The following is a 13,774-nucleotide window of genomic DNA, read 5'->3' as shown; positions in this document are numbered from 1 at the left end:
CTGAAACTTAACTCATTCAGTGGGATACCGCAGGAGTGTACATGTGTGGGAGACTAACGCCTTAATGAACCCCTCAGCTGCTTGATCTGGACCACTGAGACTCCTTCATGAAGTTCCAACTCAAAAGGAATCTGTATTCACAGGATAAAGGCCACTGTTATTCTAAAGAAACAGAAAATATTTCCTTTACAAAACTGCACAATTTTAACCTTAAGCGATAGTTGGTATCTCAAATGGCTGGTTTGCATATACTGTAGATGAACGGTTGTACCAGATTAATATCACAATGGTAACCTTGACAATATTTGAAAATGGGTCAACCGTCTCTGTTACTGTTTATAAAAGGCTGTTTTAGATTCCTGTGAATATCAGTCACCCAACAATTAATTTTTCTTTAAAACATTTATTGTTTGGGTATTATTTTTAAATGATTGTAAGAAAATACAAAGTTGAAAAGCCTGTAAGGACCATATTTCTTCAGGAAACAAAACATTACAGTATTTCTATCCTTAAATCTCAATGAATCAAAGCAGGTGTTCCAATGGAAAAAGATTATTGTGGGAAAAACATTGCAAAATGTGCTTCAATATCTGAAATTAAATCAATTTCCAAGTGAAAAATAAAAAGGTCCAAAATTACAGATGGATGTTCTTACGTGAAAAATGTCTACATCAAACACAAAATGACTACAAGTTCTCAACTACGTGATATCTAGCTAATGGATGCTCCACACTCAAGGAAAAACAGTATTCTGTATTAGTTAAGATTATCCTGTATTAGTTTAGAAGTACATAAGACTAAACATCAACACTCAGGGCACAGACTATATCCAGTTGGTCTTTGTCTAGTTGATTTTGATAGGTGATTGTTGGCTGGCCATAGTTGTCCACAGCCAGTAGCTAGCAGTTTGCATCAACTGTTTATCTAGTCTTCATGGCCCTCATGATGACTGTTCAAAAGGATCCTTGCCCTGAAATACAACCAATTATTTGTCATTTCTATTCAAATGAAGTTTGTTTTTGCCTACAGTTTATAGAATTAACACACTTTAAAAAGTAATATAAAACTTTGGTATTCTATAGATAAATAGCATTAGTGTAATGTATAGCAAATGCCTGTTCAGATTATTTACCTCACAGAAGCTTGCATACTCAGTATTCATTCGTTTCATGGTCGCCTTCGCAAAGTTCACACTTTCCCGCAACTGTTTCGTTCTAAATTCCTTCAGTGGTAAACACAGTAAAGTCATAAACATGAAATAGTATGTACACCCACTTGTCTTTTGCAGTGAAAGAACAACAGATTTCAAGAAAATAATGTAGCATCTATCGCTTTGATGTTTGTTTCTTTAAAGAATTGACAGACCAAATTCTAAATCAAACACAATTGGCCAATTTGTCCAACTTCATGTTGCATCTCAGTTAACACTACGATGACTTTCAAAACAATATCAGTGAGTGACCATTGCTTTTTAAAGATATATAATGTGTTTCATTATTCACTGATGATATGAGGTGTGAGATCTGCTGTAGCAGCACAACAACTGCCTCACCATTTTGTTCCTCAGGTGGTCTTTGGAGCTCAGGTGATCCTGAAGTGACGATGGATGTACGGAGACGTAGACTTGGCAAGGAGCACAGTGGAAAATATCTAACTTTGTCATGTAATCCTTGTCCTGCAATGCTGAAAATGATAGGGGTGAGATACAGAGGTCAAATCACAAGTGTAGGCTTAATGACACCAGGTAGTGAAATGTTGTCCAAAGCATACAAGTACATTTAGAATCAATAAGTTCCGTTTCTATTGAGGAAAGACACAATACCTCAACATTGGTGAGTTTAAATTTAGCCACCTTTATAGTTGGACACAGAGGGGGGGGGGGGGGGGGGGTCAGGCAAGTGGGAGAATAGTAGGAGGGATGGACGCGGGAATGAATCTGGTCAGTAACAGTATGTGTGACTAGCCAGGAGCATTAGCGATAGACCCCAGGCTTTGCACATTAAGCTACCTCTAAGGCTTTGTCTGTTCATCTGCAGTCTATCACCTTGCCGGACTTTGGTTAACATGGCCTCCTGAAACATAAAGAGAATTACATTTCCCTTAATCGTCATACAGCTTGATAATCCCACATTTAATTCCATCTGAGAGAGAATGTATTTGCTTGACGTACATGCAAAAAGGCGATTGCTGTGTCGTCGTAGTTGTTTTGATTTTGGATGTGCTCCAGGGTCTCCCAGTGACTATTGCACTTCAGATGCACCTCAAGGGAGCTCGCTTTATGGAAATCCAAGTTACACATGTCACAGGTGAAAAAATCACTGAAAAGACAATAGAAGGGGATTTGTGTCAACTCAAATCAACGTTTATTGGTCGCGTACACGGTTTTGCAGATGTCATCGCAGGTGCAGCGAAATGCTTGTGTTTCTAGCTCCAGCAGTGCAGTAATACCTAGCAATAAAAATGGTATTCAAACATTCTACACATAATCCAGAAACATTTTAAATATCAGAAAAGGCTGTCAGAGACCAGAATATAAATATATATACACATATAATGGTGTGTCAATATTATTGTGCATTTTAGTAAGGTCCTTCCAAAAAAACACAAGTTAGATGATGGTTCCTCCAATCATTTCTTTACCTCGGTATGTCCTCATTTGGGCTTCTGCTTCTCTTCTTTGTGACCTCTGAGGGTGACTTGGTTTGGTCCCTTCCTAAAAATGGACATTTAAAAGACATCCTACGGTGATTTGAGGATTTAAAAAAAAAGAAATTGACACACTGAAAACTTCAAGGAGTAAGACATTCAATGAGTTGGTCTGATGGTGACTTCGTGATGTCATTGGCCTCCCCCTTGCTAAAGGAACAATAGAGAACCCGCCCCCCCCAGGAGACTGGAACAGGACTTAACAAATCACACACTTTCTCTATCCCTTCACAACTCTGCCAGACCATTAGCAAAACAACATAGTTACAATCCTACCTCTTCCACTAGATTCTGATTGGCCATGAATGGGGTTGGTATCCCAGTGGGACCGGGTAAACCCCGGTGGATTTCTTGTCTGCAGACAACAGAGAAACATCACCATTACAACGTTGCACCAGTGCAAGCCTCAGCAACATCTTTCTACCTTTTCCCACCAAAATAATAACTTGACTGCGGTGAATCTCTTACCTCTTTGCCAGCTACTGTGGTTGTGGACATTTCTCTCCCATTTTCCCCCTGCCCCCAATATGCTTTGAGGGGGAATAGTGGGGTTTCTGTCGTGGGCAACGGCCGTTCTGAGTGGCCATGGCTCGACTGCTCATGTCTGGTACCGGGCCGAGAGGATAACAAATCCCAGTTGAAGCCATCATGATGTCCAGCTACTGAAGCAGAGCCTTGATATCCACTACTCAGGCGGCTGCTCCCTCCACTAACTCTGTGCCTGTGATGGTCTTCCCTGCCTTTGGAAGGCTCCACTTCAGAGTCTGATGATGAGCCAGGATCTGGATCATACGGGTCGTAGAGCTCGGCTCTGGAGGAAAAAACAACAGCATTTCAGACATTTCTATGGTATCATTTTTAAGCGGGCCTTACACTTGGGTCATCACTAGCTTCTATAGCCACAAATTCATAAACCCTGCCCAGTTCTACATTTTATCTGGTTAAAATGTGATTTTAAACCTAAGCCTAACCCAACCATGCTGCTAAACTTATGCCTAACTCTAACCTTAAATTTAGACCAGAAAGCTCATTTTGACTTTGTGGCTGTCGAATCTGACTTTGTGGCTATATAAGCTAGGGGAAACCTTCCACTAGGACTAGGCCATGTCTTAAATAGCCACATAACGTGCTAAGCAATGTTCCAAAGAAGTCTAAATCACATTTTGCGGGAAATCCTCTGCTTGATACATTTAGAATGGAAAAATCAAAAGCAAAACTGCATATCTTACTTTTCTGAGCTGCTTGTTTGCTGAGAGTTGTGGGATGCTGGGTTTACGGTCGAGTGTCTTGTGTGGTGAGTATAACCATGGGTTGTTTCTGTGTGGAATAAAATAAGCTTTGTTCATTAAAATGAAAAACATAAACAGAATGTAAGAAATGTGTTTCCTATCCCTATCAGACAGGTATTACAAATATTGGACCAAAGGTAAGCAGAACTACCTGCACTTCGCTGGGTTGGTGTGATGCTGTACTCGAATAAAGAAAAGAGATTAACACGGATCCACTCAACACAACACATAATAGCTAACTGAGCAGCTAACGTTAATTTTTATCGGATGAATTATTTTTCTGGCATGCTTTCTCTTTTCAACAAAAAAAACAGCAAACGATCTGTATGTTCATAATCAACTACATTACATTATTTGATTAGCTAACTAACAACTCTCAAAACTACTAGCTAGTAAACAGTTAGCTAAATCATGTAACTTAGCTACTAGCTAGCTTGCTGGCTACAGAGGCTATGAAGTTAGTGGCTAGCCTACCTTCCATGAGCAGTGTACGTATTCGGCGGTCCATAACCAGAAAAAGAGGGATCATTTCGTCGACTCATTCTCGTCCTCGGGTAATTCACTATTAATGCCTAACGAACGTTCATATTTTTGTTAAATTACTGTCTCGTTTACGTGACTGCTGCTACCTTTAAGTCTAGGAAGCGGTCATCATACTACAAATAAGCTACAGAACACAATTTTCTATTTTTACCTGCAGGGGGCAGCATTTTCCTACTGTGACAGCAGTCAACGAAGTAGCTGCTTCTATAGGGTCTAAAAATGTATGATAACTGCCACCTATCGTGCAGGAGTATGAAGACTACTCTGTAATGAATTTATAAACAACAGCTTTTTATTGATGATTCAACTTGCAAGTTGCAATGTTGAATAAAAGGTATGTGCACTATGAATTATAGCTTTAGGGTTTAAAATGACAGAGATCTCCACAGGCAGATATTTGTGGCTTTCCTGGCTTTCTTGTAATGTGTAACTAGGAGCAGAAAGCAAGTGCCAACATGCCCCGAGTGCTGGAATTTATTTATGCCATCATCCTTGAAGAGAAATACAGAAAGTCACACACATAACTCAACTTGACTATATGTTATAGAATTACTAAAGTACTGGCAAGATAATGTTCTCTGACAAAGCCTGAAATGTCTGTGACAAATGTATCTCATCTGTCTGGATGTCAGTTACAGGCATTGACTTCCAGATTGTATTTCAAAAGTTGTCTTCAATTGCCCTATTGTTTCAGCATGACATCCTCCCTAAAGATGTAGCGTAAGTTGTACCTTGCTTGATCATTCCCCTCAGTTAATGTAATGCACAGGTTATAACAATATAACAATATAATATAGGTCGCAGTTGTAAATGAGAACTTGTTCTCAACTGGCCTACCTGGTTAAATAAAGGTGAAAAAAAAAGTATGTCATTTAGCAGACGCTTTTATCCAAAGCAACTTAATCATGCTAGCATACATTTTACATATAACAAACCCTCAACAAATACATACTTTTGTACAGCAGCTTACCAATTATGTTATTCTTTATACAGATATAAATGCAGCAATGTACGGTAATGACCAATGACCATTGACCATTGATAAAGGCATTGAAACAGAGAATAAAAACAATAAGAAAAGTGTATCTAAGATCTAGTTTTATTGTGCCAGAAATGGAATGCTTGCAAATGTGAACAGTTTATGTACAGTACAGAAATACATTGGAAAAAGGAAATATAACAATCTTGTCCCATGTGTACACTTAATTGATGCTATTGTTGCCTAATTTAAAAACTTGTTTTGGTGTAAAACATCGCCTCCCTTTTGTCAACCCTCCTTTATTTTCAATCACACACAAATGCTAGCATGGTCTGTGATAGGGGAGTGTAATCCATAGTAAACATTTAACAATACAACAAAAAGCAAAGCAAATATTGGTTGTGCAAAGTACTTCCAATTTGAAGCATAATCCCCAAAAGTTAATTACTACTGAAAATAGCATTTGTTATTTTACTGAATGGTGTTGTGAATAATGACAGGTAGTGTTTTGACAAACTTGAGAGCTGTTTAGTCTTTTCTTATGAACGCCCTCACTGAGAAATAGCAGCAGTTAAGGCAAAATGATGGTCCCCAGGGTTAACATTTTACCTGAGTAGCTAATACAATATTTGTTATTAAGTCTAAAAATCTATTACTGCAAACAATATTATATCATAATACCCTATGAAGCAACTAAAAGCTTTTTTTTATCTTGAACATTCTTAAATACTTGATGAAATTATACTTTGAAATGATATTACATTATTTATAGAGCTATACAGTCTTTGTTGAGGAGAAGCATTCTCTCTCACTTTATTAAGCAAAACATGTATAGGAACTACCCATATAGGGCATTGATAATCAATAAAACGTGGTTCAATATCCTGTGAAAGCAACCGTCCCGTCTGCTTTACTTCCGGGTCATTTCCCCTAATCTTTTGAATGTGATTGAAGTTACATCATCAAATTCGTGAAAACGTGATCTTTTAAGATATACCTGTATATAAAATTATATTTGTGTTTGTGGATGAATTTACTTCTGCCATGTGCCTTTACGAAGTATTTGGCTTCAAGACCATTGCGCTATGTTTTTGCCCATTGAAGAGGATTCAAAAAGCCTACAAAAGTTATAAAAAACTACAAGGCTAGTTCCTGGTAAATAACGTGTTACTTTCATAGCGTATTGCTTCAGTGAGTAATATAAATTTCAGTTAATCACTGTACCATAAGGGTTTAAGATATCAGAAATGATAAACTATAAGCCACTCGCAAAGGACACATTGGTCTCCCGACTAATGCTCTCCTTTACCTCTACAGGCAAAGTGTCAAAAAGGTGGTCCTCAACAATGAGGCTGTTTTTACGTAGAAGGCGACAGTTCCCCAGCAGTGAGGGAAGGCGGTCCAGACAGTTCCCCCTCAGCTCCAGCTGAGCAAGATGCACCAACTGACCCACTGTCTCAGGCAGGGTGGTGAGGCCATTATTGCTCAGACACAGGAACTTCAGCTTGGTGCACCTGAACAGCTGCTTGGGCAGCACCTCCACCTTGTTTGCATTGATGGCGAAGTGCTGGAGGTTCTGCAGGAGACCCAACTCTGGCGGGATCACTGTGATGGAGTTGTGACTGACGTCCAGGTGCCTCAGCTTGGGGAGGTGGAACAGCGCCGGCGGGAGCGTCTCCAGTTTGTTGTGCGAAAGGTGAAGTGACTCTAAAGACTTGACCTGGCCTATGGAGGCTGGAATGGTGATGATTTTGTTGTGCCACAATTTGAGGCAGGTCAACCTCTTGAGGTGCTGAAAGCTGATGACCTCCTCGATGGTGCGAATGTTGTTGGATTTGAGGTCCAGTTCTTGAAGGTTGGTTAAGCTGAAAATAGCATGGGGGATCCTCTCCAGCTCACAGTTGTGCAGCTCCAGATCGGCGAGGTTTGTCATCTTCTTGAGGCTGTTCAGTACAAGTAGTTTAGTACCATCGTTATGCACCACCAGTTTGATCAGGTGTGGGGACAGCTCAGTGAGGTTTGAGGGGATCTTGGTGAGGTTGCTCTTCAGATATAATGTCTTAAGATGTTTCAAATCACGCATGCACTCTAGTCCTATCATTTTGTTGTTTTCTGAGCTTAAATTCCCTACTAAGTTTAGCTCCCTCAAACTCCTCAACAAATAAACCCATGCTGGGATCTCAGCGACGTCTGTGAACTTGACGTGAAGGCAGCGGAGGTGGTCACGAAGAAAGACAAAGGCAGTCTGCTCAACTTTGGCAGGGCAGTGGCAGAGGTGCAGCTCCTGCAGACTGGTCATTTGGGAAACCTTTGCCGAAAACCTGACCTCAGGAATTAGCTCTAGTTTAAGTATTTCCAGGTCGGTGAGGTCAAACACTGCATTGGGGAGACCAGAAAGCATGAAGAGGTGGAGCTCCTGCTGGTCTTGGGGATTTCGGGTCACAAGCTGTCTGAGCTTCTCGAATGTCCACTCGTGGTTCAGACTGATCTCCCTCAGCTTGTTCTCGCTGACCTCCGAGAGGAAGACACCAAACCGTTTGGAATACAGCTGGTCGTACTGATCGACCATGTGCAGAAGGAACGCAAAGTCGTTCTTCACATCAGGAATGTCACTGAAGCTACTCTCCTCTCTGACTTTCTCAAATGAGTACTCTTTAAGGGGGCGCCTGAACAGCCAGTGGAGGGAATACAAGCACACCATCCCATAGATCAATATGAGGGCCATGTAGCTGAGGAGGAGCTTTTTCAACATGAAAGCCATGTTGTGGGTACAAAAGAACTGCTCATATCCGGTTAAGTGTTTGATTTTGGGTTCACATGTGTGGTGAAAGTTGATGGCAGCAATAAATGTTGACGTATAGGACAGAATCAAAATAAACTTGACCGTTTTGACCACAGTCTGAGCTACATAGAGCTTGTAGATGAAATCGCTGTCCTCCACATGGGCGCGGAATTTCCGCACCTTCTCAAATAGAGCCTTGGCCTGCTCCCCATCTTTCTTGTCCAGGATAGTCATACTTGGGGCTTCAGCAACAGGCTTATCTGCTGAGAACTTGACTCCTGTATTCCCAAGCATAGGGGTAGATGAGTTTGCAGCATTTTCATCTTTAGTTTCCTGTGATAACTCTCTCTGTGCTGAAGTGGTGCCAGTCAGTCTCTGTTTGTTCTCCTCAGAATCCTCACAGGCTGTCTCGGACAAAGCCTTTGTAGTCCACGGAGACTCAAAGCACCGTCCGAGAATGGACACAAAGTGTTCAATCTTTGAGCTTGTCTTGGGGTATTTGAACCAGAAGTTACTACTGACCATAAGCACAAGGGTGTGGATGAGGGAGAGGTACGGGAAGTACTTTGAGTACCAGGGCAAGGCAATATGGTAACACATTTGGTTGACAAAGACATACTGCTGATAATCTAAGTTGGTTTGGATCCCTGTGGCCTTGGGTTGCTGCATTTTGCTCTCTCGCTTCACAACAATGGGCTGGGTGTTGTGGACCTCGTGTACTGCACTGTCTGGTAGATCTTCAGTGGCCATTGGTGTAGCATGCACTGTCGTCATGCTAACTGCTGATGAGGTGCTTTCTTGTGAACTTTGGGATGTCCAAGAGTTTGGCCCTGCTGCCGCTTCCTCCAGGCATGGAAGGCACGCCACCTGGTCCTTTGTGATCTGCATCGTCATGGCGAAGATGGACAACATGAGCATGACCACCCCCAGGTAGTCCATGAAGACGTCCCACCATGGTTTTAGGATGCGGTAGGTCGGCTGGATGTCATTCAGCGACGCTAACTCTGTGATGGTAAACATTCCTGCAATGGAAGGAGACAGGGAATTTAGCTAATAATGAGAGCACTTATTTCAAATGATTTTCAAATCAAATGATTTTAAAAAGGCACTTTTTAAATGGGTTTTTGTTCAGTAACAAATATATTTTTGTTGGTAAATGTTTGTACTTGGTATGGTTAAAAAGGTAATAAAGATTGATCCATTTATTTTGATAACTAATTTGAATGGCTCTCCATGTCAAAGTGTCTCATTAAAGACAAAGCAACATTAGTAATGACATAGGCTGATTATATTTGTATCATCTCTCTTTAGATTTTGAAAACATCTGATGACAAAGCCAAAAGTCTATGTCTGATCTAGTGCAAAGAATTTCCCCTCCTGGGCGTTAATTGGTTTTCCCTCAAATCAAGACTAGTTAAGACATGTGGATACTGGAATGTCGAAGGTTCCTTTGATGTTAGTCGCTACCTATTGTGAGCCATTAAGACACAATATTGTCCATCTTCAGGCTTGTTATTTTTACTCGTTATTGTTAATTATTCACTGTGTATTTATTCTTCGTGTCACTATTTATATACAGTGCCTTCAGAAAGTATTCAGACCCCTTGACTTTTTGCACATTTTGTTACGTTACAGCCTTATTCTAAAATTGATTAAAAAATAAATCCACAGCAATCTACACACAATACCCCATAATAACAAAAGCAAAAACAGGTTTTTAGACATTTTTGCAAATGTATAAAAAAATTATAAACAGAAATACCTTATTTTCATAAGTATTCAGACCCTTTGCTATGAGACTCGAAATTGTGGTAATTTAAATTCATTGGACATGATTTGGAAAGGCCCACATCTGTCTATATAAGGTCCCACAGTTGACAGTGCATTTCAGAGCAAACACCAAGCCATGAGGTTGAAGGAATTGTCCGTAGAGCGCCGAGACAGGATTGTGTCAAGGCACAGATCTGGGGAAGGGTACCAAAACATTTCTGCAGCATTGAAGGTCCCCAAGAGCACAGTGACCTCCATCATTCTTAAATGGAAGAAGTTTGGAACCACCAAGACTCTTCATGGAGCTGGCCGCCTGGCCAAACTGAGCAATCGGGGGAGAAGGGCCTTGGTCAGGGAGGTGACCAAGAACCCGATGGTCACTTGGACAGAGCTCTTGAGTTCCTCTGTGGAGATGGGAGAACCTTCCAGAAGGACAACCATCTCTGCAGCACTCCACCAATCAGGCCTTTATGGTAGTGTGGCCAGAAGGAAGCCACATGATGGCCGCTTGGAGTTTGCCAAAAGGCACCTAAAGACTCTCAGACCATGAGAAACAAGATTCTCTGGTCTGATGAAACCAACATTAAACTCTTTGGCCTGAATGCCAAGTGTCACATCTTAAACCCGATCTAACATCTCTGGAGAGACCTAAAATTAGCTGTGCAGCAACACACCCCATCCAACCTGACAGAGCTTGAGAGGATCTGCAGAGAAGAATGGGAGAAACTCCCCAAATACAGGTGTGCCAAGCTTGTAGCATCATACCCAAGAAGACTCAAGGCTGTAATTGCTGCCAAATGTGCTTCAACAAAGTACTGAGTAAAGGGTCTGAATACTTTTGTAAATGTAATATTTCAGTTTTATTTTATACATTTGCAAACGTTTCTCAAAACATGTTTTTGCTTTGTCATTATGGGGTATTATGTGTAGATTGATGAGGGAAAAAAACAATTTAATACATTTTAGAATAAGGCTGTAACCTAACAAAATGTGGAAAAAGTCAAGGGGTCTGAATACTTTCCGAAGGCACTTATATATATATATATTTTTTTTTAATTATCTTTAATTGCCTTGTTGAAAAAGGACCCATAAGTAAGCATCTCACTGTTAGTCTACACCTGTTGTTTAAGAAGCATGTGACAACTAAAATTTGATTTGAGAAGTTTTGCATGTTGGTGTGCCATTTTGTGAAGCAATGAATGGTAAGTATGCCCAGTTTCAACATGTGGGCTCACTTCCTCTATTTGCCGGTGTTGTAACTAACTAACTCTGTTCCCCTCTCTGATCCTTTTCATCCAGGGCAATAAAAATAGTTTTAAATGTTTTTATGAGAGTTATTTAAAACAACAATGAAAATACACTTGTGTCACATTGCCCAAACTAGGTACATAATGATCACTACAGTTAATAATATGATTATTACTGTTACTACACTATTAAGGCCAGGCCCCACAGGCTGGAATGTAAAGAAACGTGATGTAAATGTATATTTTCTTTGCTTTATCATACTACCATCATCAACATTTTATGAATTTTTAACCACTTTTAAATGGATATCCATAATTTCAAAGCTCACTACAATGAATCACACATAATTGTAAAGTCCATTTCATAGTGAATGTTACAAACTGGACTGTATGTAGTAACTTACTTTGAAGAGATGGTGATTGGGTCAATATAGGCGTTTTCCGAAAGTAAGACTTCCCACCAGCCAACTGAAGCTGAGAAAAATGAGAAGAATCTACATTCCCCAAAGTTTGTGTAGTTATCCTTAGATATATTCTCCAGACTTACTCAGAGGGAATTGTTGATATGTTGTCAAAATTGTATTCTATACTGAAATAAAATATAAATTCAACATGTAAAGTGTTGGTCCCAGGTTTCATGAGCTGAAATAAAAGATAACAGAAATGTTCCATACAAACAAAAAGCTTATTTCTCTCCAATTTTGTGCAGAAATTTGTTTACATCCCTGTTAGTGAGCATTTTTCATATGCCAAGATAATCCATCCACCTGACAGGTGTGGCATATCAAGAATCTGATTAAACAGCATGATCATTGTGCTGGGGACAATAAAAGGCCACTCTAAAATGTGCAGTTTTGTCACAACACAATGCCACAGATGTCTCAAGTATGCCCTTCCAGTCATGTGAAAACCATCAATTAGGGCCGAATTTATTTATTTCAATTGACTGATTTCCTTCTATAAACTGTAACTCAGTAAAATGTTTTAAATTGTTGCATGTTGCGTCTATATTTTTGTTCAGTATTGATCCAATTTTCTTAGAAAAATGTTCTACAAATACATTTTATGTACATGTCTTTATTTTACTAATTAAGATTTTTTTTTTTTTAAGTATTTATTCATAATATGGCCAAAGAAATTTCGGTCCTGGAGTGTCTTAAAAAAATGAAAAAAATATTTAGGCTGACTTCATCCAGTGTCCAAAAAAATGGATTTGCTTTCTATGAAAATATGCAAATTAGATCACATCATTTGCATAACGTCTCATTTGCATAACGTATACAATATTTCAGAAACATTTTAATATAAAAAGGCATTATATTTAAAAGTTGATTGTGATATGATTAAGAGAGAAAAAAATACCTATTAGGGTGTGGTGCCTGGCCATAAGAGTGATTTTATTCCATACACTTTTTCCTTGCCACAAATATGGACACTTGATTTATCACCAATAAAACTTTAGATGATATTTGCTTTCATCAATAATTTCCGTTCATAGTTGAACTAAATAATTATAGTAATATATTTGTGATATTATAGGCTATAGCCTATTGGCTATATTTATAGGTATGATATTATTAAAACATGCTTTAAGATAACATCCCAAAAAGCCATCATCAATGACGTTTTGCATATAGGCCAAATCGAAGTGGGACGAGAATCTGCAGAGACAACTTGTAGACAACACTGATTCTAACAAAGAGACGGGGAGCAGAGAGACCAGTTGTGGAATAAACCTAGGCTACTGATTAAACACATTTACAGTCATTTAACTTATAGGAAATATTAGATACATGTTAAACCCTTTAGATTTTTTTTTCTTGCGTATTACTCTTCTGTTGTTGTCTGACTCTGAGGTCAGGTGACCTGCTGTAACTGTAACTTTTTTTTTATTGCCTGTAACTCAACTACAACATGTGCCCGGAGTTAAAACATTTACAGCGCTGTAACAATGTATTATCTGGCTACTTGCGTTAAACAAACTGCTCTGGGATAACCGCACATTATGAAAATCAACATCAAATAAATGTAAATTATGATTTTACAGTTTTTAAAGCGTGGTAAGTCTGAGGAAAACGAGCATACTTACTATCTTGGTGACCTTATCTAGTTAGATGTTCTGTACTCCATTTCCACTTTTGCGCTCCAGACAATTCCTTCTGACGATTCAGCTCAATCCATTAAACTATGGAACAAAGCTTGTGACCAAGAACATTTGTTCGTGACAATGCGAATGTCGGCACCATCCTCAATACCAGCGGTTCTGCATACCTGAGCGTCGTGGAGAATATGCGCATAACGTCGACCACTGTACGCATGTAATTTGAAGAAAAGGGTGGTCCAATTTGAACATGACACCGCTATTACCGGAGTTTCTTATTGGTGGACGCCACAGATCAACGTACTAAAGACACAACATTCTTATCTGTCTCAAACAGCTTCACAGTTCTTTCCAGCT

At 39.5% G+C, this 13,774-nt stretch overlaps 2 protein-coding genes across 5 annotated transcripts; both read right to left on the bottom strand.

The window, feature by feature from the left end:
- Positions 1-387: 387 nt before the first annotated feature.
- LOC106598904 (uncharacterized) lies at positions 388-4,726 on the bottom strand. The gene is made up of 11 exons (XM_014189925.3): positions 4,470-4,726; positions 4,147-4,172; positions 3,936-4,023; positions 3,175-3,517; positions 2,983-3,061; positions 2,641-2,713; positions 2,171-2,318; positions 2,009-2,072; positions 1,553-1,683; positions 1,133-1,222; positions 388-970 (listed from the first exon to the last, which is right to left on the bottom strand). The coding sequence occupies exons 1-11, from the start codon at positions 4,535-4,537 to the stop codon at positions 941-943; spliced, it is 1,140 nt and encodes a 379-aa protein (XP_014045400.1). The 5' UTR covers positions 4,538-4,726; the 3' UTR covers positions 388-940.
- An 893-nt stretch (positions 4,727-5,619) lies between these two features.
- Positions 5,620-13,686, bottom strand: LOC106598902 (leucine rich repeat containing 8 VRAC subunit D). 4 transcript variants are annotated; one of them, XM_082973289.1, is made up of 3 exons: positions 13,406-13,686; positions 11,721-11,905; positions 5,620-9,321 (listed from the first exon to the last, which is right to left on the bottom strand). In XM_082973289.1, exon 3 carries the CDS (start codon positions 9,317-9,319, stop codon positions 6,773-6,775), a length of 2,547 nt encoding a protein of 848 aa, XP_082829415.1. In that variant the 5' UTR covers positions 9,320-9,321; positions 11,721-11,905; positions 13,406-13,686; the 3' UTR covers positions 5,620-6,772. The 4 variants fall into 4 exon arrangements, with proteins under 4 accessions (XP_082829415.1, XP_014045399.1, XP_014045398.1 ...); XM_014189924.3 differs by having other exon boundaries at positions 11,721-11,810; positions 13,406-13,646; XM_014189923.3 differs by having other exon boundaries at positions 11,721-11,790; positions 13,406-13,646.
- Between the last annotated feature and the right edge of the window lie 88 nt (positions 13,687-13,774).

Source organism: Salmo salar, chromosome 03, assembly GCF_965601325.2.
Source record: "Salmo salar chromosome 03, fSalSal1, whole genome shotgun sequence".
NCBI lineage: Eukaryota > Metazoa > Chordata > Actinopteri > Salmoniformes > Salmonidae > Salmo > Salmo salar.
This window is presented reverse-complemented; position numbering and strand designations above follow the sequence as displayed.

Excerpts from the sequence above, each read along its gene's own strand:
- LOC106598904 (XM_014189925.3), bottom strand. The coding sequence starts at position 4,537 with ATGAGTCGACGAAATGATCCCTCTTTTTCTGGTTATGGACCGCCGAAT. Across the intron at positions 3,518-3,935 it reads CAAACAAGCAGCTCAGAAAA|AGCCGAGCTCTACGACCCGT; the intron begins GTAAGATATGCA and ends TTTTTCCTCCAG. Across the intron at positions 2,073-2,170 it reads CAGCAATCGCCTTTTTGCAT|GAGGCCATGTTAACCAAAGT; the intron begins GTACGTCAAGCA and ends TTTATGTTTCAG.
- LOC106598902 (XM_082973289.1), bottom strand. The coding sequence starts at position 9,319 with ATGTTTACCATCACAGAGTTAGCGTCGCTGAATGACATCCAGCCGACC.